Source organism: Dermochelys coriacea, chromosome 26 (genome assembly GCF_009764565.3).
Source record: "Dermochelys coriacea isolate rDerCor1 chromosome 26, rDerCor1.pri.v4, whole genome shotgun sequence".
Taxonomy (NCBI): domain Eukaryota; kingdom Metazoa; phylum Chordata; order Testudines; family Dermochelyidae; genus Dermochelys; species Dermochelys coriacea.
Genome location: NC_050093.1, coordinates 4,503,784 through 4,530,204, shown reverse-complemented (window position 1 = coordinate 4,530,204; position 26,421 = coordinate 4,503,784). Strand labels below are relative to the sequence as shown.

General features: G+C 47.2%; 1 protein-coding gene across 5 annotated transcripts in view; it reads left to right on the top strand.

Annotated features, from left to right (window-relative positions):
• LZTS1 (leucine zipper tumor suppressor 1) overlaps nt 1-26,421 on the top strand; it is a 44,607-nt gene that overhangs the window by 6,736 nt on the left and 11,450 nt on the right. For 2 of the 5 annotated variants that reach the window (XR_006277091.1, XM_038385118.2), the window contains exons 2-3: nt 22,568-22,785; nt 23,736-24,226. Coding sequence is in view for 4 of the 5 variants with exons in the window: in XM_038385118.2 (XP_038241046.1) it covers nt 23,873-24,226 (354 nt within the window). In the remaining variant the exon portion in view is untranslated. Of the gene's footprint in view, nt 1-764; nt 1,526-22,567; nt 22,786-23,735; nt 24,227-26,421 lie in introns of those variants that run through there. The other 3 variants (XM_043502957.1, XM_038385119.2, XM_038385117.2) reach the window with 3 other exon arrangements.

The window sequence follows — 26,421 nt, the reverse complement described above, 5'->3', positions numbered from 1 at the left end:
TGCTCTAAAACTGCGGTTAAGCTCTGGTGCAAGCCAGGCCCAGGGAGGACATTCAAAGCATAGAGCCAATAGCACCATTGCTGTGTTTGCCTTTGAGGTTCTTTTCAAGAGATAGAGATTACAAAGAAAAAGTGAGCATGATCTAAAATTAGGGGTGACGTTGGGGACTGGTTAATAAATGGCTGGGACCTGAGAAGGTTTGCAGAGTCTGTCTGGATGCTTATCCTAACCAGCTCGGAACCTTTGCTATTATTATATTATTTGTATCACTGTGGCTCCTAGGGACCCTGTCATGGTCCAGGACTGCAAGAGAGGGCTACTGTGTTGTCCCCATGCTGCTCACCACAGCCACATGGGCTGGAAACAACAGGGATAGAACTAGGATCCTCCTGCTGCAAAAGCAAAGCCATTTACCACTTGAGCTAAAAGAGAATCTCCGTTAGCTTTGTTTGCAACATAAAGCCTGTGACAAACAGCCTGATTCCAAGCAGCAGAGGGCAGCGGTGCACGTACACACAATGTAGTCCCTTACAATACTATTATTGCCAATTATTTATGACAAAGGCTCATCTCCTGAGCCGATTGCTTTGGGGAGATAAGCATTTTTCTGGCTTAGGGCACTGGCTCTCGACAGCTGTGTGAGAGAGCCCACAGCTGGACTCATGCCTACATCCTGCTTTAAGAGAAAAGGCATCCATCCGACAACCTCATTTGACCTTGCCATGTAATAATGCAAGACCATTTGCCATCAATGGAATTTTCTAAGGGGAGTTTATTGAGGTTTCACAGATGCAAGAGGGATGAATTTGGCTGGTTGCCATATTGCATAAGCAAAGAAAACTATGTCATAGGTTCTAATTCAGCATGCAAATTGCAAGGAATATTTACATCTTTAATTGACATTTAACAATATGTCAGTGGTGGCAGCAGCAAAGACAGCTACTCTACCAGCAGACATGCCTCTGTGAAATGTAAGTGCCTGTATATTTGGAAAAAAAAAAAATTAAATGATATCTTTGCAAATGGGTTACCGACAATCTTGTTTAAAAGTTAATTGAATATTCCTTGCAAGTTTGATGTACGTTTCTCTTTTGATATAACTGCCTCCTTTGGCAGCCAGGAATTAAAGGGGCGGACTTCACAATGGGCCAAGCTTCAAAAGAGAGAAGGAAGAAAATACAAAAAGGGAACTGGATTTTCCAGACATTTCCTGCAACTGCTGTTCCATCTAAGGCTAGTTGAATAGAGCAGGAGTGAGGGAATGCAATACACACTTGAGAACAGTAGGAGAAGGGGGAGAGAAAGAGGAGACTTACAAAATGGTGGAAGCCTTCATGTGTCAGTCTGAATCCAGCTCTGCTCTGCAGACTGCTCCCTTACTTCGCGCAAAATGCAGCCGTTGCCTTTCCTGTTATTTCAACTACTGTAGAGTCACGTTTGTCCAATAATGTGGGACATGAAAACCGCCAAGGGTCTGGCTGAAGAGCAAGTATAATTGACAGCACAAGCAAGAGAGGAATAGAAGGTATGGTCATTTCAGATAGAAAAGTTGCTTTTCTTAATTCTGCTTATGGTGTTTAGATGCTGTGGGCATGCTGGAAACTCCATAGGCAGACAGAGGAACCCTTTGTATGGACTAAATGCAAGACTGATAGAGAGCTATTGGTACTGCGAGGCTACAGGGCACAAGTCTTTATGCAGAGAAGTCTGATTTTAGCACATAAAGGCTTACATAGTGAGGTCTGTAATTGCAGATATTAAATTGCACAGTTCATAGATTAAAATGAATGCACTTGGGACATGTCTGTTTCAGATAACAAAGTATGGGGTGCTGCTTGGATAAGCAAGGTTTGCCTACTGGTTTTGGTTTTGAATGAATCTAAACTCTAAGTAAAGGGGAGTTCAAACCCTTAGAAATTGGAACTGCCAGCTTGGCTGCATCCCACTTACAAAACGGTTCCTTTTGTGGCTGTATCACTAGAGTTAACAGCCTATTACTGCTATCGGCTAATGGAGTTATTTCTTTAGCTCAGGTGGTGGTGGTCTGTGATGCAATACTGTAGGTCTTTGGTTCAAACCCAGATGATGAGCTGCGGTGGTGGAGTTGTTATATGATGGCTGTAAGGTGACCATATAGCAAGTATGAAAAATCAGGATGGGAGGTGGGGGGGTAATAGGAGCCTATATGAGAAAAAGCCCCAAATATTGGGACATCTGGTCACCCTAGATGGCTGACAAATTGGGGACTGAACTGCTGAACTGCTTGACTAAAGAGCTAGAGCTACATACCTGGGGGTAGAAATAATGCATTTCCTTTGTGAACTGGCACAGAGGCGGGCCTGTAGCACGCATCAGTGGCTTGCAATTACATGTATCTAGCCAGTGAGACTCATGCAGCTCCAGTGGGTAACCACAAATGGGAGTAAAACCTGATTCCCTTCTATTGGAGGGTAAAACTTTGATTAAAGGAATGGATGAAGCTTTGAGGTTCTACCCGGGGAGAGGAGTCTGGTCATGTTGCAGCTATAAGACTATGGGGGCAGGAAGGATATGCACTAGGGGAAGATGTTCATGAGTCCCAGCTCTTCTCACACATGGGCGCTTGTGCAATGGAAATTAGTGGTGATCCTTCCTGGGGCTAACACCTCAGCAGAGCCAGTAAGGGGCAATGCTTGGCCCAAGTTGACCCTGAGATGAGGGGCTTAAGGAATCAACCAGGAGGGCTTGTCTGCTTATTCTGCCAGGAAAGGTCACTTGAGGGAGGAATATTGTGATAGTGCAAATAGGGGGGCAAGCAGGGAGAAAAATCTGTCAGGGGTGGATGGAGGTGAAGAGACGCAGAACGCAAGTAGCTCAATTGCTTCCATGAGGCAAGTGAGCTGTGCAGGTGAATGGAACAGCAGGAATGAAGGGAGGTGAACGTTCAAGGAGATGGGAAGTCAGAGCGTAGGGTAGAAACCAGCTCCCATTTATGCTGCCAGCAGGAGAGAGGCTTGAGCAGTGACACTGAATTGTTCAGCTTGGTAGCGGCAGCCCTCAGAGCGATTCTTCTTGTTACACTTTCTCAGAGAGGGAACACGGGGATTTCAGCTGGACTGTCAGGGTCAGAAACTCCCACTAACCCCACATCCTTTCTCTCCTGGGAGCTAGTTTCTGAGTCAGGCCGTCAATTTCCAAGCTAAGATTCGGGATGCTCTCTCCTTCCTTCCTCCTCTCTCTGTCTCACCAATCATTATGGTATCTAATCTCAGAATTGCCTTAAACTTAGTGAGGCAAATTCTCCCCTGGGGAGACGTGTTCCAGGACACACGCGTGGGGAGTGCCCATACTAGCTCGTACATTTAGCTGCCTTGAGTCAATTGCCAATCAGTTAACTCAAGGTGAAAAAGTGCTCCTGCAGGCAATCCCAGTGACACCTGCGCTGCGCCAGTGGGTACAAGGTAGGGGGAGTGGGAAGTGGCAGGCTGTTGTAGGTGTCCTGTGCCCTGAAAGGCTGTCAAGTGCCCATGGTTGTGTTTGTATCAGAGGCTCTGATCCAAAGGAGACCGATGGAGCCCTGCTTTCCCATTGGTTACCAGCTGCCCTTTATTAGGTCGGAAGAGGAAGAAAAGAGAAGATGAGATTACAAACAGAACCCCATCTCAATGGCAACCTGCTGCTCAACTTTTAACTTTTCACTATCCATGGAGAGGTCAGTTCCCCTCCGTATATTTCCATGGTTTATTCACAGCAATAACAACCGGGTCAGGCAGTTCCTGGCACCTGAGGAGTGACTGGCTTGAGGGGCCTGAGGTTCAAGCCCTTCACTACGCCAGCTGGTCATTAAACGTCAGAAAGGGGGTTTCCTATCCATCATTGCAGCTTTAATCGTAGATAGCAGGGCTAGGGAGGACTGCATTGTTTTCCTAGGTCACACTATCTAGTGGTTAAATTGGAAATTTGGGAGCCAAGGCACCTGGGTTTTGTTTCTGGCTCTGCCGCTGTCTGATCCTAGGCAAATTCTACCCCTCCCTGCCTTGCCCACACTGTGGTTGTCTCCTAAAATTTCCCACTGGTTGCAGCAATAGCAGGAACCCTAGTGTAGAGAAGGCTCTGGCGTTTTAACCCCTGCAGTATTGCATCATCATGACAGCTGCTGACATGATGCTATCTTTACGTTACCCAATACATTCAGGCAGTTTTGCTTGTTGTCTTACAAGCTGCTAGAGCTTATGCAGGAAATGGTGGGAAAATCAAATCCATGCTTCTGGGCATTAGCTGAAAGGACTTCAGAGGTCAGGAAGGTATTCATAACTTCTCCTCCATAGGCAGCAGTTACGGGTGGTGTGCAGGGATGGGGTCACCCATTTTTCAGATATATTAGGGCTTGGCCACTTCCAAAGACTGGTCTTGGAAGGGCCACAAGGAAGGGAGATTTTTGTGGCATTTCTGGTGGGATCAGGAAATGGAAAATACCTAGAGTCCCATCTGGGAACCCTTTTCCATGTGACTTCCAGCTTTAGAGAGGTCTGGATAGTTCAGCTAAGAAACCAGGCCTCTGGCCATGCAGCTGAACTCCAGCTCTGAGCCCTTCACTTTTCTCCCTGATTGTTGTTAATTATTTGTATGACCATCGCACCTAGGAGCCCTGGTCATGGATCATTGTGCTAGGCACTGTACAAGTACAGGACAAAGGATATTCCTTTCCTGCTTCCTAAGCATGGCTCAGAGGCAGAGGTAGCACAGAAGAACACCCTGCAGTGACGTTCTGGGGTCTGATTAGGGCCTGGGCCAAGGCAGACCCTTTCAACCATCTTTTTGGGGGTTGTTTTTTTCCATCTTGGCAGATCGTTTTATTGATTCAGAAGTAGATGAGTGAAAAGGGCCTTTCGGATCTGAAGTGAAAGCCACGCTTGGCATTCAGCTGTCACCCACCTCGGCTCGGCATCAGCTGCCAGACTCGCACTGTTCCAGGAACCAAAAATAACCAGGGCTGGGTATACGAGGTCCCGTTCACCCTCCTCCCGGCAAGAGAATAATCACTTTGTATCTGTCAGCTAGGAGGGTGCACATCCCAGCTATGTCTACAACACTCTGGGTGCTACGGCAGCAGAGCTGCAGTGTCAGAATTACGCTGTTAGAGCGCAGGCGTGCAAATGCTTCCTGCATCTCTGGAAAGGGTTTTTTCCATCCATGTAGGTAATCCGCCAAACTGAGTGGCAGTAGCTAGGTTGACAGAAGAATTCTTCCATCAGCCTAGCCACTTCTGCACCAGGGGTTAGGTGGACATAGCTATAGTGCTCAGGAGTGTGTGTATTTTTGATACCTCTGAGCACTGTAGCTAGGTCAGGTTAAACTTTAAGTATAGGCCAGGCTCCAGGAAAGGTGGTGGGTGTGACTATCAGTCAACAAGCCATGTTATCTCTCATTAACCCTTCCTGAACTAAAAAAGAAAAGGAGGACTTGTGGCACCTTAGAGACTAACAAATTTAGATGAGCATAAGCATTTTCCACCAAATGCATCCGATGAAGTGAGCTGTAGCTCACGAAAGCTTATGCTCAACTAAATTTGTTAGTCTCTAAGGTGCCACAAGTACTCCTTTTCTTTTTTGCGAATACAGATTAACACGGCTGCTACTCTGAAACCTTCCTGAACTGTTGTCTACCACCAACACCCCTAAGAGCTATTCATTGCTAGGGATTCTTTGTCACCATGTGGCTGGAACATCTATTGGGGACTATGCGGAAATCTCTCCCAGGAACTTGTAATGGGAAGAGAGGGGACCTGGGTACAGCTCACAACCAGGGGAGATTGTTATTCAAAGGTTAGAGTCCTGTGAATTTGGTGACTGAAGGATCAGGTCTTCGTCTCAGCTCCCTGTTGTTGCCTGTAGCTTATCTAACAAATTGTGTCTGATATCAGCAGAGCATGAATTTCTTACAGGCATAGGTGCCAACTTCTCCTTTTCTACTGGGAGGAGAAGCGGGGATACGGCACGCTCAGGGGAGGAGGTGGAGGCGGAAGTGAGCTGGGGTGGGGAGTTTGGCTGCTGGTGGGTGCTGAGCACCCACCCATTTTTCCCCATGAGTGCTCCAGCCCTGGTGCACCCACAGAGTTGGCGCCGATGCTTACAGACAGAGAGCCCGTGAACATCTTCTGACTTCAATAGAGATTGGGAGCACTCAGTGCCTTGCAGGTTTGAACCGTGAATCTCCAAAGATTCAGCAAACTTGTGAGAGAAAAGAGGAGATTCAAAGCTAAGTTTCCAATTAGCGACACTTTAATGTCAGTATTAGTCACTCCTTAGTGGGAAAAGCCAGATGCTCTTAGGAATTAAATAAACTAAAAAGATCTCTCCACCATCACCACCCTGGGAATATTTAGCTATGGCTCATACACGTTTCCTTTGTGCTGGGAGCATGACTGAGATGACACGTGTGTGCACCATGCTCTGGCATTAAATCGCTGATGAGGTTTGGAAATTCATGTGACAAAATGAGGCTGAGAGTAGATTGGATTCTTTGGGCCACTTGTTTTTCCGGTTCTATCTCTCTTTTTTTGCTTTACTCAGACATTATTTTTCGGGGGATGCACAGGGTTTCATTATATGTCCATACAACGCCTAGTACAGTGTGGCTCCAATTCCTGACTGGGGCCTCTGGGTGCTACTGCAATACAGATCATCAAAAGAGTAAATAAATAATGTAGGAAAGAAATAATAAATGGACAATATTTGGGCACAATGTAGTCGTGTTGGCAGCATTGCCCTGCATAGACTGCAGCTGCTGATTTTGATTTTAAGAGGCACAAAGGAATTTGCCAGGCTCGATCAGACCCAAGGTCCAGCTAGTTCAGTCTCCTGATTTTTGAAGCACCAGCTGTTTAAGAGGAAGGTGTAAGAACCCCATAGTAGCAGATGTGGGGCTGTCTGCCCGCTGCATGGGTCTCATTCAAATCTCTGTCAGAGAATGGCTTAAACCCCAAAGCCCAAGATTAAATAGCTTTTCATGATTCATGGGGATATTTGAAAAGCACCTTGATGCATTTAGTGTAGCATCATGGGTTGCCTCACTCCATGTGATATCATTTCGTCTGGTGAGGATCCCAGAACTGGATTGGGCCCGGGCTCTGAGTCAGGGGCATTGATGGAGTTATATGGGGCCCGGGATTGGAGATGCCGTGGGATAGGATGGCGGGACATTCACAGAGCTATGTAGGGGGCCAAGAGTGCAATGGGTCAGAACTGAGATGCATTGGGGCCAAGGACAAGAATAGCAGGTGTTGCTGAGGACTGAAATGTAGAGCGACATAGGGGAAGCTTGCACAATGGCTGTCCTTACTAAACCTGCATCCACTAGTAGTCAGCCCATTCTTCAGAGCACTGACTATAAGTTTTGTTTCCCTCTGGAATGCAACATGACCCCGCTGGCACCCATATTATTTGACATTGAAGGCAAGGTATATTTCTAGTAGGAGGGAAGATTGGAACTTTTCAAGCACAGCTCCCAGTAACAATAACATCTTGATCCTTTGTGTGAAGCTATGTAACAATACTGCAGCTTTCAGAGTAGCAGCCGTGTTAGTCTGTATTCGCAAAAAGAAAAGGAGTGCTTGTGGCACCTTAGAGACTAACAAATTTATTAGAGCATAAGCTTTCGTGAGCTACAGCTCACTTCATCGGATGCATCCATCGGATGTAGCTCACGAAAGCTTATGCTCTAATAAATTTGTTAGTCTCTAAGGTGCCACAAGTACTCCTTTTCTTTTTGCGAATACTGCAGCTGTGTGGGGTAGGGGGGTTGGGCGGGGGGGGGGGGAGAGTCAGGAGCCATGCTCTGCTTTTCAAGGATGGAAATCATTTTATTTATTTTATTTTTGCAAATGAAGGATGGCTTGGCTTTGAAAACGGTGTGTTTTCTGTTCCATTGAGAGAAAGTCAAAGGGAGCCTGGATGCCATTCAGAGCAGGCATAGCATCGGATGCATAGCTGTAGCTCACGAAAGCTTATGCTCAACTAAATTTGTTAGTCTCTAAGGTGCCACAAGTCCTCCTTTTCTTTTTGCGAATACAGACTGACACGGCTGCTACTCTGAAACCTGTCATGCTGAAAATGTTTGCTTTTCCAATCCACCCTCATGCAGGAAATGGCCTGACTTTAATTACCCCATTTCTAACCACTGGCCATGGAGGGGAGATCGAACTGAGCAAATTAGGCAACTGCTGTTTTGCCACCTATTCCCTGCATTGTTCAGCACTTCCTGCAGGACAATCAAATCCTTCCCAGACTTGCTGTGTTCAGCTAAAATGAAGCCTTTGGAATCCTGCTTGTTCCATGTGGATTTGTAGCAATTATAAGGCTTAGAGATGGTCTTAGCTGTGAGGAACTCAAGCAGCTCTTGGGGCAAGGATTGTTTGCATGCTATCTCATGTTTATTCAACAATTCATGGCAGTACCGCGATTCCCCAGCAGATGGGAAAGGTGGCAGGGAGAGTCCACTTTGTCCACTTTTAAGCAGGGGGAAGGAAACATACAGTCTATTCCCCACCTCTGGCAGTTTAGCTAAGGTTGTGCTAATCCTAAGGCTTGGTTGGTGCAAGCCCAGCTGCTGAAGGGCAAAGAGAAGAGGTCCGATGGGCAGTCTCTGATCAACGGCAGCTATTGGGACTGGTAAGACCATGAGGCTTGATGGAGATGAAGATGAACCTGAGCAAGTGTCCCTGTACACATGGGGCCTGCTTCTCATCTCATGTATGCAGATGTAAATCGAGAGTGACTCCATTAAAGTCAATGGATTTACACTGGGCCGCTGGAACAATTTTTATAGTGGAGGGTATGAGAGCCATTGAACCAAGCTGTAAACCCTGTATATAATGGAAACCACTTCAAGCCAGCGTGTGGCAGCCCTCCCAGCATCTATGGATTTACACCTGTGTGACTGAGATTAAAGGTGCAGGGTACCAGGTGACCACAGATGGGGCTGCGTTGATAGACATCGGGGAGCAGGCTGGATTTCAGTAGAGCGCCACACCCCCACCAGGAGTCTCTGAGTGAGAGGACCAATCCTTTCATCTTCCAGTGAAGCCAGGGAGAGTGCAAAGGGTCAGCTACAGCAGGCAGCATGGAGACACTCTGTTTAACCCAGGGGGGCTGCAGCCAAGCTCATTAATCTTATCAGGAGCAGCTCAGCCGCAGATTCCCCAAGAGGATCCCTCCTTGTCCGTCTCTATCCAACTAGGTCATTTCGTCCATCTCGTGACTTTCCTGGGGGCTTTACCTGCCCGGAGCACCTTACAGCCTGCCCGTGCTAAGCTCAGCTCTTTCTGGGGACAATGCCCTTTAGCTGCAGCTAGGGCATTTTAGCCACCAGCTCTAACTGTTCCTGGTTTATTTCCCTTCTAGGTCCCTCTCTGAGTGGGGAGGGAAAATAATAATAAACTGCATTTCAAAAAAACATTTGCTCACGTTATTGATTGGTGACCCTGATAGGAAAGTCCTGTAAAATGTCACAGGGATTAAAGCATGAAGGGTCTATAGAAATGCAGTGGGGTTCTTTAGAAATTACTCTGAGCACCCATTGGGCTGATCCTCCACTGGCGTAGGCTGGCGTTACTCCACTGAAGTCAGCCAGACGACACTGATTCATAGCAGCCGAGGATCTGACCCATATAGTTTTTCCTGTGAATGAGAGCCTTGCTGTACGTTCGTTAGCTATTCCATAGCAAGGACAGAATCCGCTATTATTTTCTGTAGGGCTCTCCCATAATGGGAATTTTCATGTTTGTTTGTTTTTTTTAAAGGGGGGGAGCGCAGTTTAAAACCAGGCACAGCAGAGGCAGGTGCTGAGTCAGTTTCCTCTCCAAAAAGAAAAGGAGTACTTGTGGCACCTTAGAGACTAACAAATTTATAATGCAAATTATACATTGCGAATACAGACTAACACGGCTGCTACTCTTTCCTCTCCAAGTTGCTCTGCCAGTGTGCCTAATTGTTGGCTTGCAGCCATCCCTCTTATTCTAGTCCGGGGCTCCCCAGACAGAGCTCTACCAGTGCACCTCAGTCCCTGATCTGCAGCGCTCTCTGTTTCCCCAGTCCTGGACTCCCCACACCCAGCACTGCAATCCCTCATCAGCAGTGCCCTAGCTATTCCCATTCTGGGATCCCCACACTTCTGTCCCACTGACATCACCTATTCCAGTTACGTGCCCCTTCTCGGTGGAGATTTCCTATCCATGTCCAATGCAGACATCCCCACCATCACCCAAAATTTATTTCTGAGGTTAGACAGCGCTGGCTCTCACATCTCCACGGTGAGGCACTAGTGAGTTAGTTCATGGCGCCTCTGCCAGGAACCAGAAGAAACTGAATATGAGAGCGGGGTTTCTTCTAGTACTAACCAAGCAAGGCCCCGAGCCCGCAACTGGCTCTGCACAAGTGAACCTTTATGCCCATGTGGAGCGGGCCCATCTGCATGCATCCAATTGCAGGATCAGGACCCAAGCCAGGCACTGAGCACCTTTGCATAATGGCTTAGATTTTCAAAAGAGCCTAAAGGAGTTAGCAAAAAGAAAAGGAGTACTTGTGGCACCTTAGAGACTAACAAATTTATTAGAGCATAAGCTTTCGTGAGCTACAGCTCACTTCATCGGATGCATTCTGGCTCCTGTAAGGAATCTGATCCTGAGCTCAGTGCTGCCTGCAATCAGAGGACTCTAGCTTGGGCAGGAGCTTCTTCATGCGAGCATTGCCTGATCTCTGACTGGCACAACGAGATAGTGCCCAAGGTCAGATTTTATAAAGATTTCTTGTCATCCTTCACTTCTGTCCCATTTTTCCTATTTGGGCAAATACATCTTTAGCTACTGGGCAGGCAGCAGGATCTCCTAAGCAAGGGTATGGCCTCAGCTGCCCACGGTCACTGCCAAGACATGGTACAACAGAGTCATGTTGCACTGGCATCGAGCCCACTGAACTCTGTGCCAAGCCTACTGCCAGCTTCAATAATAAGCAGCAGCCAGTGGGTGTGAATTCAACATTAAGTGTGATGGACTCCCAGGCTATTAGAGTGGATGTAACATGTAATTCAGGCTGGTTATTCTTCATCTGAAGTGTCCCCCTTCACTAATGGCAAATCAGGACGGAACACATGTGCATGCTTTGTGACTCCCCGACTCAATTCACTCACGGCTTGCGATCAGAATGATCCCAGTGAATGTCGATGAATGAATGGGGACAATGAATTAGAGTGAATGAATGCCTTTAATGGGGCCCTTCAACAGCGCGGAACCACTATTGAACACCAAAAGGATGGTGCCTGCAAGGGCGATGTTTGAATTCATTCCCATTAGCACAATTAGGGTGAAGATTACAGGGGATGGGCAAGGGTGGGTGCTGCTGATGGGGCACTCAAAGTGCTATTGCTGCCACTTCTGTGGAGGGCTGAAATTAGCAGGCTTCTAAGAACCTGCCTCCATCTGGGAAAGAAGGTCTGTGCTCTCCCTGAACCTTCTCTGAAAACCAGCAGTAAAATTATAGGAGACTAATAGAAACCCTCCTTACACACAGGAGGTCAAGGCTAGGTCCTCAGCTGGTATCAATCGTCCTAGGTCTGCGGGGGTTAGTTCAGGGCTATGAGGTTTGCGATTTGACCTGTGCCAGGTATGAAATTTCGATCCCACTCCTAGAAGAAACATTTGAGGTTGGTCAGTTTCAGGGTTTCAGTCAGTCCACCTCTTAATGGAACCGTAAGTCAGATGCCCTGGATAGAATATTTGTCCTTGTCACTATGATAATTGGCAACATTTCGCCGGGAGTCAGATTCTCCAAGCGCCACTCAGAGCTCCATCTTTGTGCCTTTAGTGATTGTCAGCTGGAACATGGGGAGCATCACCTGGTGAGAGAGCGCACCAGAGATCCTAGCCTGTGAGCTGCTGGGGCCAGGGACTGTCTGTCTTGTGTGCGCACAGCTCTGACCACTAGCTGGGATCCTTACTTGCTTTGTAATGGGAATGATGACTAATAATGAAGGAGAGAAAGTAGAGGGGAGAGGGGGAGACACACCGAGGTGATGAGAATGGTATAAACACAGAGAAGGAAGGCTGGAAAGAGGCACTTTACTTGGATCAGCTTGTAAACAGAGGGAGAGGGAGCGTGTGAAAATTAGCAAGGAAGAGGTGACAAGCTGTATGAGCAAATGGATTCAAAGCAAGTACACTTCAAGGAGCAGTGAAGAGATAAGACTGAATTCCTTCAATCCACCCAAAAAGAAGCCTGGAGGGGAGAGATTTGCCTCTCCCAGGGAAAGCCCTGGGAGGGTGGCAGGGTTGACATGACTGGATTTTGGAAAGGAATGTGGAATGTGATTTATTTTTCTTTCTTTTCTTGTGAAGGCAAGGGTTGGTCTGTTCATGCCCCTCCTTCCTGCAGGTCCTATCGCACTCTTTCATTTAACGGGGAGACTGCTGCGCTCTCCCTGCCTGTGAAAAAACCCATTCCGTTCTATTCATGTTACTTAGTATAAAAATGTATTTGTGCTTCCCTAGCACTTAGGATGTCAAAGCATTTTGCAAATGTTAATTGAATTAATTAAATGTTACAAGGACCTTCCTCGTTGTCATTATCCCCATTTTATCCAGGGAAAATGGAAGTGCAGAAAGATGGCCCCAAGGTCACACAGTTAGTCAGTGTCAGAACTGGCAATAGGACCCAGGAGCCTGGTGTGAAATGCAGCAGTGTTTGTCCCAGGTGATCATGCTGCACTCCTCTTGTGATTTAGATCCGTGCAGAGGCTGCATTTCTTGGTGCTTTGCTTTGAATTTTGCAGAGCATATGGCCAAACAATGGAGTTTCTTCTGCTTTGGAATGAAACCATCAGTCACCTCCAGATTCGCTCAACATCTTTGAAATCTCTGCAAACCTGGCCTGAGTTTTAAGCTTGTGGTGATACCCAAAACCAGAAGGTGTTTTTCCCCCTGGTTTTGAGTGTCACAAGAGACTCTCCAGGGCCTAGTCCTGACTCCCAGACCTGTGCTCTGACCACTTTACCTTACTCCATTCCTTCTTTCCACCCCCCCACGGGGAATTAGGGATTCTCTCTCAGTCTCTGGACAGTCATCTAGTCTGACTGCAATGGATGGCATTTTCTTTCCTACAAGCCCTAGCCCCCTCTGAAACTTTGTTGAGTGTGATAAATGGGGAAGTCACAGTCTGATGGCCCTGTGGATTCCTCTTGCCAGAAATTAGTTAGCATTCCACAAGCTGTGAATAAATGGTCCAATCCCGGAAATATCCTCCCCATCAAAATAGCAGTGTCAGTAATGCTGCCAGTAGAAAGGAAGGGTTGCCTGAGACCCAGACGATCTGGATTCACTTCCTGGCTCTCCCACAAACTCCCTAGACTCTGTGTGATCTGCAGCAAGTTTTTACCCAGATTTTAAGTTGATTTTGAACTCAATGGGAGTTTGGTGCCTAAATACCTTTAAAAATCTGGGCCTTAGTCTCTTTGCGCCTCAATTTCCTATCTGTAAAATGGAGATAATAATCCTTCCTTCCTCCGGTTTCAGAGTAGCAGCCGTGTTAGTCTGTATTCGCAAAAAGAAAAGGAGTACTTGTGGCACCTTAGAGACTAACAAATTTATTAGAGCATAAGCTTTCGTGAGCTACAGCTCACTTCATCGGATGCATTTGGTGGAAAAAACAGAGGAGAGATTTATATACACACACAGAGAACATGAAACAATGGGTAGTTCTCTGTGTGTGTATATAAATCTCTCCTCTGTTTTTTCCACCAAATGCATCCGATGAAGTGAGCTGTAGCTCACGAAAGCTTATGCTCTAATAAATTTGTTAGTCTCTAAGGTGCCACAAGTACTCCTTTTCTTCTTCCTTCCTCCCACCTTTTGTTTGGCTTGTCCATATTGTAATTGCTTCGGGACAGGCAGAGTCTCTGAACCCTGGTGTGCTCTCCTGGACAGCTAACAGTATGCAGTACCTGGTAAGGCTGAGCTGTGCCTTGAATGAAGGGTTCAACACTAGCGAAGTGTATATAAACAGGTAGCTTCCGGTGCATTGGAGGTGAGTGGGAAGTGACATTGGAGGACTATGTAAACATGACCTCAGCTACGCATGCTTTAGCTGCATCCTCACCGCAAAATGGGTAGGTCGGCGCATGCCTTAAAGCAAAGCACAGGCTGTAACCCATAATCCTGCAAGGGTGGGCTCAAAGCACATGTAACCAGGTGCTTAAGGGCTTTGTATGTGGATGGTGAGGGTGGTCGGTGGGCTGAAACATGGGGTAAGTGTGGATGTATCCTGTGTGTCTGTACAGCATCAGAGCAATGGGACCCTGACCTCAGCCGAGGTCTATACGTACTACCTTCATACAGATTAATGATAGCGCATCTCTCTTTACAGTCCCAATACAGTTCAGTAACACAGGGACGTGAGCAGTGAGCACGGCAGGGACCTTATAACAAACCCCACATATGGCCCATTATCATTCTGCCTCAATTGATTTCGTTAAACAGGCCCTTGAAATCTCGTGAAGGGTCATCTAGCCAGACACAATCAGAGCGACCTGCCTCTAAGCTCTGCCTTTGAATCACCAGCTCACCCTGCTGCGCACACAAAGCCCCGGGGCCAGATGCATCCCTGGTGTAAGCAGGACTGTCTCTAATGAAGTCAGTGGGGTTGCACCCCAGTTATGCCAGCGCCGAATCTGTCCCCACCCTGATCTCCATACCCTATGGCAAAGATATAATCTCCTTGTTCAGCCCAGCCCTGTTGTCATAGGCCCCCCTGCATACTGTGCCAGCCCGGCCCCTATTTGCATCACAATGCTCCGGCTCTCTTGATGGGTCCCTGCATTCTGTCCCTAAGAGCTGCTGTAATGCATTGGTAATGACGTTTGACCAAGGCTGGGCCCGTGCTGTGTATTTACCCCCTCCCCACAGGGCACTCACAACCCAACAGCAGATACAAAAGAGCAAGCAGGAGCTGTGAGGCTAATTTACCAGGAGGTGGCAGGGCCGGGAAGGGGGGTGGGGAGGAGAGGGGGAGAGAGGCTCACGCCAACTGACAGGGACAAAATAAAAGAAAAGACAAGTGACAGGGTGAACTGCATTTTAATGTCATGATGTTTAACCCCTTGAATCAGGAGAGGCCATGGGCTTGGAACAGAGATAGTTGGAACCTGCAGCACTCATAAAAATTAAAAGAACAGGAGTACTTGTGGCACTTTAGAGACTACCAAATTTATTTGAGCATAAACTTTCGTGAGCTACAGCTGAAGTGAGCTGTAGCTCATGAAAGCTTATGCTCAAATAAATTTGTTAGTCTCTAAGGTGCCACAAGTACTCCTTTTCTTTTTGCGGATACAGACTAACACTGCTGCTACTCTGAAACCTGTCATAAAAGTTAATGACTCAAGGGGAGTTTAACACAATGGTGGGGCTGTGATGACTGCTCCCATCCTGGCCTCTCCGCCCTTCCCATGTCTCCTTGGCTCTTGGCAGACAGACATGAGCAGATACATCACAGATACACGGACGCCACACACTGATACGAACACACACAGACAGAGATGCCACACACTCATCAGAAACTGCTGCAGACACACACATCTCACTCTTGCCTAGAACCAACACACAAACGCACACACTCAAATGGGAAAACATACGCCCAATGACACACCATGCACTCATATCACAAACTTCTCCTCACCTGCTAATGGAGAACACACACAAAGACACAATAGACACCCAGGCAGCACACGGACATGCTCACATTGACAGTTAGACATTTATCCCCCCCCCCCACACACACACACACCCCTCACTCTCAACATCACAGACTCACCACTCACCCTTACAGAATACACACCAAGATGCACCGGAAACTCACACTGACAGTGCTACACGCTCACAAAAACACACACAGCACATACGCCTATGGTTTCCATCACATACACATGTGTATACACACAGATTCATCATCACACACAGAAATGGACACACTCATGCACTCACACACAATTGCCAACACACATACAGACACCACACTTTCAGCATCTCTTTCTCTTTCACACACACACCTCTTTTTCCAAGCCCTAGTCACAATAGGATTAGCTCAGGAGAATTTTCCTGCTCTAAATTCTCTGCAGCCTGTCAGTTTGCAGGCCCTTTATTTTACGTTAAGGTAGCACAAGGAGTGCAGACGCCTCCATATATTTCAAATGTTAGTTTTTAAATGAAAAGGGGCGGGGGGGGGGAACCAACTTTCAGAGGTGCGTAGGAGGGATGAGAATTATTTAAATGTTTCTTGCTGAGCTGTCGGAAAGTCCCAGCAGCTCCCATGTGCTCTTTACCATCTCCCAGAGATGCACCAGAAATTGAGCAAGGAAAGGTGTTCCGCAACTTAAATGGACAGCCCTGGAATCGGGCCCCGCTGGTTCTTTTCTTAGCTCTGCCACTGACTTCTGTCACCTGGCACAAGCCCCTTTTGGCGAAAGTGGCCTCGTACTGTGGGTGTTCCCATTTACACGTCCCCTACTTGAAAGGTCTTGGGGTCTGGTTTTTAAGTGGCCACAGCTCACCTAGCACTGCAGAGGATTTAAAAATCTGGCCCATGGTGCCTCCAACTGGGCATTCAAAATGAGAGGCCATTTTTGGGGAACTGTTGGCCTAAACATCTGCCTCAGTCTGCCTATCTGTAAAATAGGAATATAGCGAGGCTTCTTTTACTGATACGCACAAAGCACACTGAAAATCTTGGCTCAAGGGTACCACAGAAATTTTAGTAAGTAGTCAGTCCTTTTAGAAGAGAGAGAGAGAGAGAGAGAGTGTGTGTGAGTGTGTGTGTTTCAGCCAAAACTTTCTCTCTTTCAGCCTGGCCTGCACTCCATGGGTTGGATAAGTTCCTAAGAGATTGGGACATTCAGTACCCATTAAGTTTCAGGCATCAAAATCTGTTAGGCACCTTTGAAAAATCTCAGCCTATGTCTGTAAGTATGATGGCTGCTTTTATCTCCTTCCTTCACTTGTTTTGCCTGATGTCTTGCCCTGCCAAGGCAATAGCTGTGTTGCGAGGTTTTCACTCTGTGATTGCTATCTGCCATGTACACACACAGGCATAGTGCCCCCCACACACAGTGAATTTCTGCACCAATTCTCCTAAGCCCTGTGGCAAATTACCCTCCTCCACACATATTACCTCTCTTAATCAGTAAACTCTGAATGGGCCCAAAATTGGTTGCCTGAATGTATCACAGCCAGGACAGAAAAACTCCAGTGTTTAGGTCTTGGCTCTTACTTATTTCCGTTAATCTCCCCAAATAGATATAGGCATTAGAGTGAATATTCTGAGTTCTTGGGGGGGTTTCTTCCTATCTTAGATTTATAAGGACCAAGAGTTTGAAACTTAGAAAAACCCAGGGCTGGATATAGAATCCACTTCTCCTGGCTTTTGTGTGTGTGAGAGAGAGATATTTAATAAACTTAAAGTTAATTGGATTTTTCTCAACCTTTATATAATAATCCCTCTACATAACTCTCTAGTACAAGTTAACTATACCTGGAACACAGTGTCTAATTCTCAGCACTTGAGATGTGCTAGACAGTCTGGAAATCGCTCAGAGAAGAACAATAGGAGTGATTAAGGGGTTGGGGAAAATGACAGACAAGGAAGGATCAAAAGAGCTATATGTCTAGCTTGGGTACACAGGGCATGAAAAGGGCCTGCAGTGAACATCTAAGCTGGAGAGGAGTTTTCTAGGGTGGTGCACGGAGGTCTAACTAGGAATGAAAGGATGCAACTCAGTACAAGAAAATTTAGGAGAAACAAATTGTATCAGGCTGTGGAACAATTTCCTCAAGGCTGTGAGGGACCTTGGCTTAGAACATTTAAAAGCAGATTGGACAAAGCCCTCAAGAAGAGGCTGACGGATTAGGTGAACAGCCAAGACTCACAGCAGCCCACGGTTAACAGCCCCATGTGGCCATCTAAAAACGGAGCCCCCTTCTTATGGCAAAGAATCTAACCAGGGGCTATTGTGTTCCATACACAGCAGCCTGCTGGGTGATTCAGAAGAGCACTTTCCCCAGCTCACTGGGTAGGGACAGGGCTGAGTTTGCCTCTGTTCGAAGGTGCACTTATGAAATGGACCCTGGGTAACACAGTGTTCTTCATTGCTCTCCTCACTGTGTGTCAGGAAAGTCGTGTGCTTTATATTATCCCAGGCAGAGAGGCTGAGGTGTCTTTCATACTTTGACTATGACGTCCCTGTCCGGAAATCCCTCAGTGTTGTCACACTTGCCTGTACGGCAATGCCAAGCAGCCCTCCACCCTATCCTCGCATTCTCATGAGGGATGTGTGTGCATCTGCTTTGCATGCACCCTGTCTTTCTTTTTTTTTCCCTCCTTTGTGGGGAGCAGCGTATATTTTCATTTCTGCGTAAAGACGAGTCCCTCCTGCAACGTCCAGGAAGACGTTCAGTGATGGGATTCTGGCACTTATGCACAGCCAGAGGGGTAAAGACAGGTGACCCTAACACCTAGGGCTTTTAGCGTAAAAGCTTTTAGCAAGCAGTGGGAAGCAGAATGGCTTCCGATTGTTTGCCCTGCTAGAATGACTCAGCCACCAAACAATTTCCCTTTCAGTCATTTCTTCCCATGGACTCTGAATTTAGTTCATTTTGATTATGCCCTAATTTATGCACAGCAGGTTCTGCACAGCAACCTGTGCCCCCCACCTTTCCCTCCACCCAACCCTTGAATTATCAGAGCATACATCTTCATTATACCCCTGCTGTGGGGAACCAAGTGCCACAGTGGCTTTGAAGAGCTGTTTTTCTAGCAAAGGGAATTGGTATACAGCTCTGCATACCTCCAAACCATAATAATAATAATAATAATAATAATACTTAGCACATATATAATTCCTCTCATCTTTCTAAGTGCTGCACAGACATTAAATGTAATTAAGCCTCACAACAGCCCTTTGAGGTAGGTTAAAAGAAGCATTGAAAACTGGAGAGAGCTCAGGGAGCAAGGGGCTGACTTAGGAGGAGAGATTTAAAGAGCTGAATGTGTCTAGCTTGGCTAAGCATGACTGTAAAGAAGGCACGATAACCATTAGGGCTGATCATATACTGTACTTTCAGGGTTCAAGGACATGCCAATTCCAAATGCAGCTCAGTTTGACCATGTTCTTCCCTCTTCTTAAGCTTTGTCATCGTGGGAAAGCTTTCAACCTACACTGCTATGATCCCTGTAACGGGGGCATGCTCCCCCACTCCTGTTTTTTCTCAAATTACTGACCCCTCCCCTTTGTAGGTATCTGCCTGAAGTTTATTTACAGTGCTCCACCCCACCCCTGTACAGTCCTAGTCCATCAATAGCATTATGCAGCTTCACAACATCTTCATCCAAAGGAAAGAAGGGAAGACGTCTCTCCACCTGGAGATCTCCCTTACTCTGACCCACCCTGTCTGCTCACTCCCACGCGCTCTCTCTTCCCCTAGCATTTCCCTCCTGTGTTCTCTTCTACTCTCCCAGTTAATGGCTTAATTAGCTCGTTAGCTCTCCTCAGCCTGGTCATTAGCACACCTTTCCTCTATCAGTAACCAGAGTGCTGGTTCAGCTGCTGGTTCTCAGGACTCTGTCCCCAGTGGACACACTTATTCCAAGATGTGTGGCTGTTTTTTTGGTTCAGCTTAAATCCCTTCCCAAAGGGCAGAGCTTTGTCTATTTTTAAAAGCTGACCGAGTAGAGCTGCTGGCACAACCCTCCTAGAGTAGGTGCCAGTTCAGTGAGAAAAATAAATGAGCATGTCAAAAGAGCTCTTACTGTTATTTATATTACCGTGGTTCCTAAGAGTCCCGGTCGTGGACCCCCACCTCATTTTGCTAGACACCGTACACAATGGTCCCTTCTGACCTTAAAGTCTATGAGAAATTGAAGTGCACTGGCCTTGTCGCTGCAGAGGGGTATCCCATAGTGCATTGCATTCAAGAAGTTGTTGCAGGGGAATCAGCCTTACTTGAAAACAGTTTGATTTGGACGTCTAAGGGGAGAGCTGAGAACTACCTGCAAATCCCCAAAGGGGACAGGGGCCAGTTGGTCTCCGTAGGGTCTGTCTTCCCTGCAGAGTGAACTCATGTTCTCTACACTCGCGTCATTCCTCTGGAGCTAGGCTAATTCGAGCGAGCGCGGCCAGACTGCCAAATAACGCCGAGCTGCTGTGTCCACACCGGTGCTGTACTCACTCCTGTGTGGTGCTGCTAAGACTTCTGGGGATGCAGCCCACCATTCTTAGCGCTGCACTATGCTGAGCTGCTTTGGGAATTTGTAATTTGAATTTGTAACTCCCAGGAAATTGTGGGAGAATCTTTCTGTCCTCTCTGGGCTCTTGGGTAGAATTGTGGGACAGCACTGGAGGACTCCTGGCACCAGCCTGCATCCACATGACAGAGTGATTGTGTTAACAGCTGACTTGCTGTGCCTATGGCCCTGACCTCTTCTTCACTCATGTTAACAACACTGCCAGACTTGAATGAAGGCTCTTTAGATATGGGTGGGACTCGCATTCGGGGCTACACAAGTTATAACTCAACTTAACTTTGCAGTGCAGCCAAGCCCTCAGGCAGCAGGAACAGGAGAAGTCAGTGAGCTTCAGCTGCAGCAGGGGAAGCAAAGGTTAAATGGTGAGGTGAGTGTGCAACTGTGAGGACAGTTTGGAAAGGGAAAAGGCTGCCCAAGGAGAGAGTGGAATAGACCTTTTTTGGAGATACTCCAGCCTGAGGTTCATAGCATCCAGCTCTCTGGGAACCATGCCATAAAGCGAGGGAGTTTGAGATTCCATCGTTCCAGCTCCGGGGAATTCAGGCAGCTTGTGGGAGGTCAGCAGAGCCATCCTCACCACCAGGGAAAAGCCCTTCTATGGTATGTCTACACTGCAATAAAACAGCCATGGCTGGTCTCTGGCAGCTGATGCAGGTTCAGGAGACTCAGGGTGCAGGGCTGTCAAATTGCAGTCAAGATGTTCAGGCTCGGGCTCTCACCCCTCGCCGGAGCCCAAACACGTACACTGCAATTTTATTCTCCCAAGCTCGAGCCCAAGCCAGCTGACGCGGGTCAAGGCAGTGTACACTGTACGTCTGTTCCTCAGCCACTGTCCTTTCAGTCATGGGCTGTTCTTTGTAACGGGGATGGAGGGAATACCAGCAGGCTACAAGCGAACAATGCCCCTGGCTACTGTGTGGCTTCTTCACCCTGCACACTTATATAAACTTGCTTTCATGTACATGCAGGCATTGACACACACCTTTGCACCTTGCATTCTCACATGCACACTTGTGAACACACACAGTCATGCCCACAGACCCCATGCATTCCCACACAGTTACACGCTCATGCACATACATCCCTTCACACGTATGAATGTGCAGACACGGACACATGCACTCACACTATCTCAGACAATAATGGAAAACCGATAAAGGACTGTAAGGCAGCATGACTTCAGTCCAGCTGCATTAAGTGCCCACAAGTGAACAAGATGAAAGGGCAGGCCTGCTGGGCTGTAAAGTTAATAGAGGGTCCCAGCAGCACTATGGCTGCTGAACAGTGATTCTGATGACTCTGGAAGTGTCCTATTTGTTCTCATTGATACAGTGTTTAAGATCCTCCAACAAGGATGTATGTGCGTGTGCCGTGCATGCACCAACGGGGGTGTGTGTGTGTATATTATATACATAAAAGCAGGAGAAGTGCAGTTGCTTGTGGAGGAAATATGTCCATGCTGCTGATCCTGAAAAATGGTGGGGGAAATGAAAGAAAAGGACAAGCAAGCACAGGGATTTGAGAGCCTTGACTAAAAGATGCTAGATAAGGGCAGAGTGTTATTTTCACTAACCCTTTTGAGGCAGAGGATGAGTGTATGCAATGGCATAGTGAATATTTCAGGGGTAGAGGCAGATGCGATGCTAACTACAGGAAGGGAACTTCCTTGAATCAGACAAGAATCTGATGATTGGAAGGTTGTTTGTTGCAGGTTTCAAGAGAAGAAAACCCACATCTGAGCCTGCAGCCTGTATTTTAATTTAAACTGATTCTTGCTGCCACATCCCCTTGGCCAGTTACACAGCATCACACACCTACAGAGGGAGTAGCTCCACTGTGGCTCAAATCCAGAGCTGTGCAAAAATCTGATTGTTCGGTTCGCTGGCAATGCTGAAGTTAGTTTTTTTTTTTTTGTTAAATGGTCCCAGGGCAAACAAAAACATGTTTTCAGTTTTGAGCTTTATAAAGGTTTTTTTATTGTTGGTTTTAAAAAATAAAATGTAAAGAAATGTTGTGACAAGAAGTTTGGCTAAACAAAAACATTGATTTGAAATCTTGTCAGAACAGAACATTTAGCCTCTCTCTGAATTATTATGTTTAGGATTTTTTTTTCCTTGACCAAAACAATTTGGCAAATTGCATGTGAATTTACAAAACTGTTTGAGCTGACTCAAAATTGTGTTTGTCCCACACAAAATGTTTGGGTCAAAAATGTTGCTCGGCTCTGTTCACTCACACTAGTCTCCAAACAGATGTGCGGGAGCCACACGTGCCGCCGAACCATTTCATTTACGTTCTACCATACTTCAAGACGAAGCCCCAGCAGTCTGCTTGGAATCTGGTAATAGCAGCCCTCTAGCATGGGCCAATGAACGCGGCAGGAGGTTGTCAGGATGAGTAACAGAAAGCTGCCCACTGTCCCACCCCAGGAAAGCACATACTGCTGTTACCTCCAACATACCATGGATGTGTAAGCTGCATTAAAGCAATTTGTTTTTGCAGAGGGTCAGGCTTTAGGAATGTGATTTTGACCATGTACAGCACCTGGCATAACAGGGTCTGGGTCAATGACTGGGGCTCTTAAGTGGTACTGCAGTACTATAAAAATGAGGCAGGAGCTAAGAGCCACAGAGCTGGCTAGGACCTGTTGTAGGTGACGCATCTTGTTTTCAGAATGCCCCAGTGCTGCGTTAGAGACTCCTTCCCTTGTCCATTCTGGCAAACAGAGGCTGAAAGTCACTAAGGAAAGGCCTTGTCCACATGTGGGAATAGCCCTGAATCAGCCACTGGTGGTAAGCAGTCAATGCAGGTGCAGAAGTGCTTGCCACTGCTGACCCCTGGAGCAAGCCAAGGTTTTCCCCAGCTGAGTTAATTGGGTTGGCCCTAGCAGTCAGCACTGGTGCAGCTGCACCAGCTGCTGAATCAGGACAGTTCCTGAGTGTAGACAAGGCTTTAGACAGCATTCCAAACACTCCAGAAGGGAGCCTGGCTATTTCCTCTTTCCGTGTACGTACCTTCACCCACAGCCCCTCCCTGTTCACCGTGTCAGGTGCCTGCCATGCTGTCTGTTTGCTCCGTGGGACACTGGGAGCACGCCCCCTCTGTGCTTCAGAGCCTGGACCTGGGGAAATGGAGAGAGGGACCTGCAGTCTCTGACCCAAACAATCCTTGGCCCCTCTGCCGAGCCTGGCAATGGAGGAGGGGGGGCAGTTTTTGTGGTGTGGACACTTGTCCAGCAGGAACTGGAATTAGACTCAGCCATTTAGATTCAGAGACTTTAAGGCCAGAAGGAACCATTGTAGCCTGACCTCCTGCACAGCACAGACCAGAGAACTCTCCCTCCGCCCCAAACCCCCCCATGATCCATGCACTTGAATTGCCCTGTTCTATCCTCTTCCATTCACTTCTTGTCTCCTGCAGGTTTGCAACTCCTGGGTACAGCGAGATCTTTGCTATGACTGCAGCACAACCTGTCTCCACCCTTAGCCAAGACACCTCGGTAGAAGACGCTCCTGAGGTCTCCTCTCTCCTCTGCATGCCATCAGCCCAGGAGCATCATGGGGAGCGTCAGTAGCCTCATCTCTGGCCACAGCTTCCACAGCAAGCACTGCCGGGCCTCCCAGTACAAGCTCCGCAAGTCGTCCCACCTGAAGAAGTTGAACAGGTATTCAGATGGGCTGCTGAGGTTTGGCTTCTCCCAGGACTCCAGCCACAACAAGTCGAGCTCCAAAGGCAACAAGAATGAGGACTTCTTTTACATCAAGGTCAGCCAGAAAGCCCATGGCTCCCACCGGACGGATTACACGTCACTTTCCAGCGGGGACCTGGGCAGCCAGACAGGGGCGACTGGCATGGACTTTGGCACACCCACTCCCCAGAAACTGATGCCATTTTCCAATCAGCTGGAACTGGTTAGTAACAGAGACCAGTCACACTGTGTCTAAGGCCTTGTCTGAACTGGGGGATCACCCCACTTTCAGCCAGTGGAGTGGTTAGTGGCATTAATGAAGCCTTTAGTGCAGACAGGCTAGGCTGCTATTTGCGCCAGTGGAGCTGCAGCTGTGCACAGTTAGTGTGATCCAGTGGTTAGAGCAGACTCAGGACTTCTGGGTCTATTTCCAGCTCTGCTCCTGGTTGACTTTGGGAGTCACTTTGCTGAAACAAAATTCCCAATTCCACAAGCCAATTGAAGACCACTAGGGAGGTGCAGAATTGTTAATGTCAAACCCCAAGAATGGTTTAGTTTGAGATTTCATTACAAACTCCAAACCCAGAGCAGTTTCCTGAGACGGTTCGCTCAAGTTAGCCTGGGACTGGTTTATAGGCTCCCACATAGTGACTGTGCAGCCTTAGGGTTTCAGGTGGAAACCATGGTGGAACTCAGCTGGGTGGGCTGAGTTTTGCACGGAGGTGCTGACTTTGTTCAAGTTCAGATTGAAGCTCAGGAGGCTGGCAGGACTGAAACCAAATAAGAGGTTTGCCAGACCCCACTGTGAACTGAAGCCACCAGGATTCCCCCAGCTCTGATAGGTCCATGGCTGCTCACTGTTCATGTGACCAAGGCCTGCGACATAGCAAGCCATCCCCAGCAACAATGAAAGTGAAGGTAAAGAGAAATAAAAGCATGGTGAAGAGCTAAGCTACAAGACAGGAAAGATGGTTGTGAGCTCAGGATGCTAGCTTAGCAGTTATGAGATCTGGGTTCAGTTCCTTCCGCTACCACAGAATTCCTGTGTGGCCTTGGGCACATCCCTTAGTCCCTCTCTGCCTCAGTTCCCCATCTGTACAGTGCGAATAATAGCAGTGTCCTACCTCACGGTGGGTTGTGAGGATAAATGCATTAAAAGATTGTGAGTTGCTCAGATACTATGGTAACAGGGAGTATGTATGTACAACAAAGGAGAAACACAAGAGTCTATAAAGAGGAGGCTTGAGGAAGCTTTTCACAAGGCAGCCGCTACGCTTTAAACAAGAACTTGGTTACGAAGGAGCTGAGCACTCCAGTCAAGCTCTGAGGGCCAGAGCCAGGAATTAGACTGATAGCAGATCCCTGTCTGTAAACTGCAGCTTCTCCTGCGGCACAGACAGCTTCGCTTTGCTCCTGGACTGAAACATTTCTGTGACCAAGTGTGGCTTTAAGGGCACTCACAGCAGAGCTCTTCGAGTGACAGGAATGAGCCAAACAATCCCTCCTAGGGCCACAGGCCAGCAAGGAAGCAATGCCCCGTGTAAACAGTATATGCATTTGCCTCAGGAATCAAAGCTTGTTATCCCCAGATGTTCAAAATAATTAAAAGACTGGCCCAGTGCTACAGGACATGGGCTATGTGCCTACTGGTAGTCAGCCCAAGGACATGGCTTGTCCACTGTTGCCAAACACTCTCTGGACCACAGTCCCAGGTTACAAGACAAATAGTTTTGGGACTCCTCTCCCCCCAGCCCTAAAGAAAGGGAGAGTGGTCACAATGCCCCAGTTATGAACCCATGATCAGCAAGGAAAGCTACCTAATTGAGGTCAGAACATGTAGGGATCAAGTGAGACAGGCTAAAAGTCGAGTAGAGTTGGACCTTGCAAAGGGAATTAAAACCAATAGTAAAAGGTTCTATAGCCATATAAATAAGAAGAAAACTAAAAAGGAAGAAGTGGGGCCGCTTAACACTGAGGATGGAGTGGAGGTTAAAGATAATCTAGGCATGGCCCAATATCTAAACAAATACTTTGCCTCAGTCTTTAATAAGGCTAAAGAGGATCTTGGGGATAATGGTAGCATGACAAATGGGAAGGAGGATATAGAGGTAGACATTACCATATCAGAGGTAGAAGCGAAACTGAAACAGCTTAATGGGACTAAATCGGGGGGCCCAGATAATCTTCATCCAAGAATATTAAAGGAATTGGCACCTGAAATTGCAAGCCCATTAGCAAGAATTTTTAATGAATCTGTAAACTCAGGAATAGTACCGAATGATTGGAGAATTGCTAATATAGTTCCTATTTTTAAGAAAGGAAAAAAAAGTGATCCAGGTAACTACAGGCCAGTTAGTTTGACATCTGTAGTATGCAAGGTCCTGGAAAAAATTTTGAAGGAGAAATTAGTTAAGGACA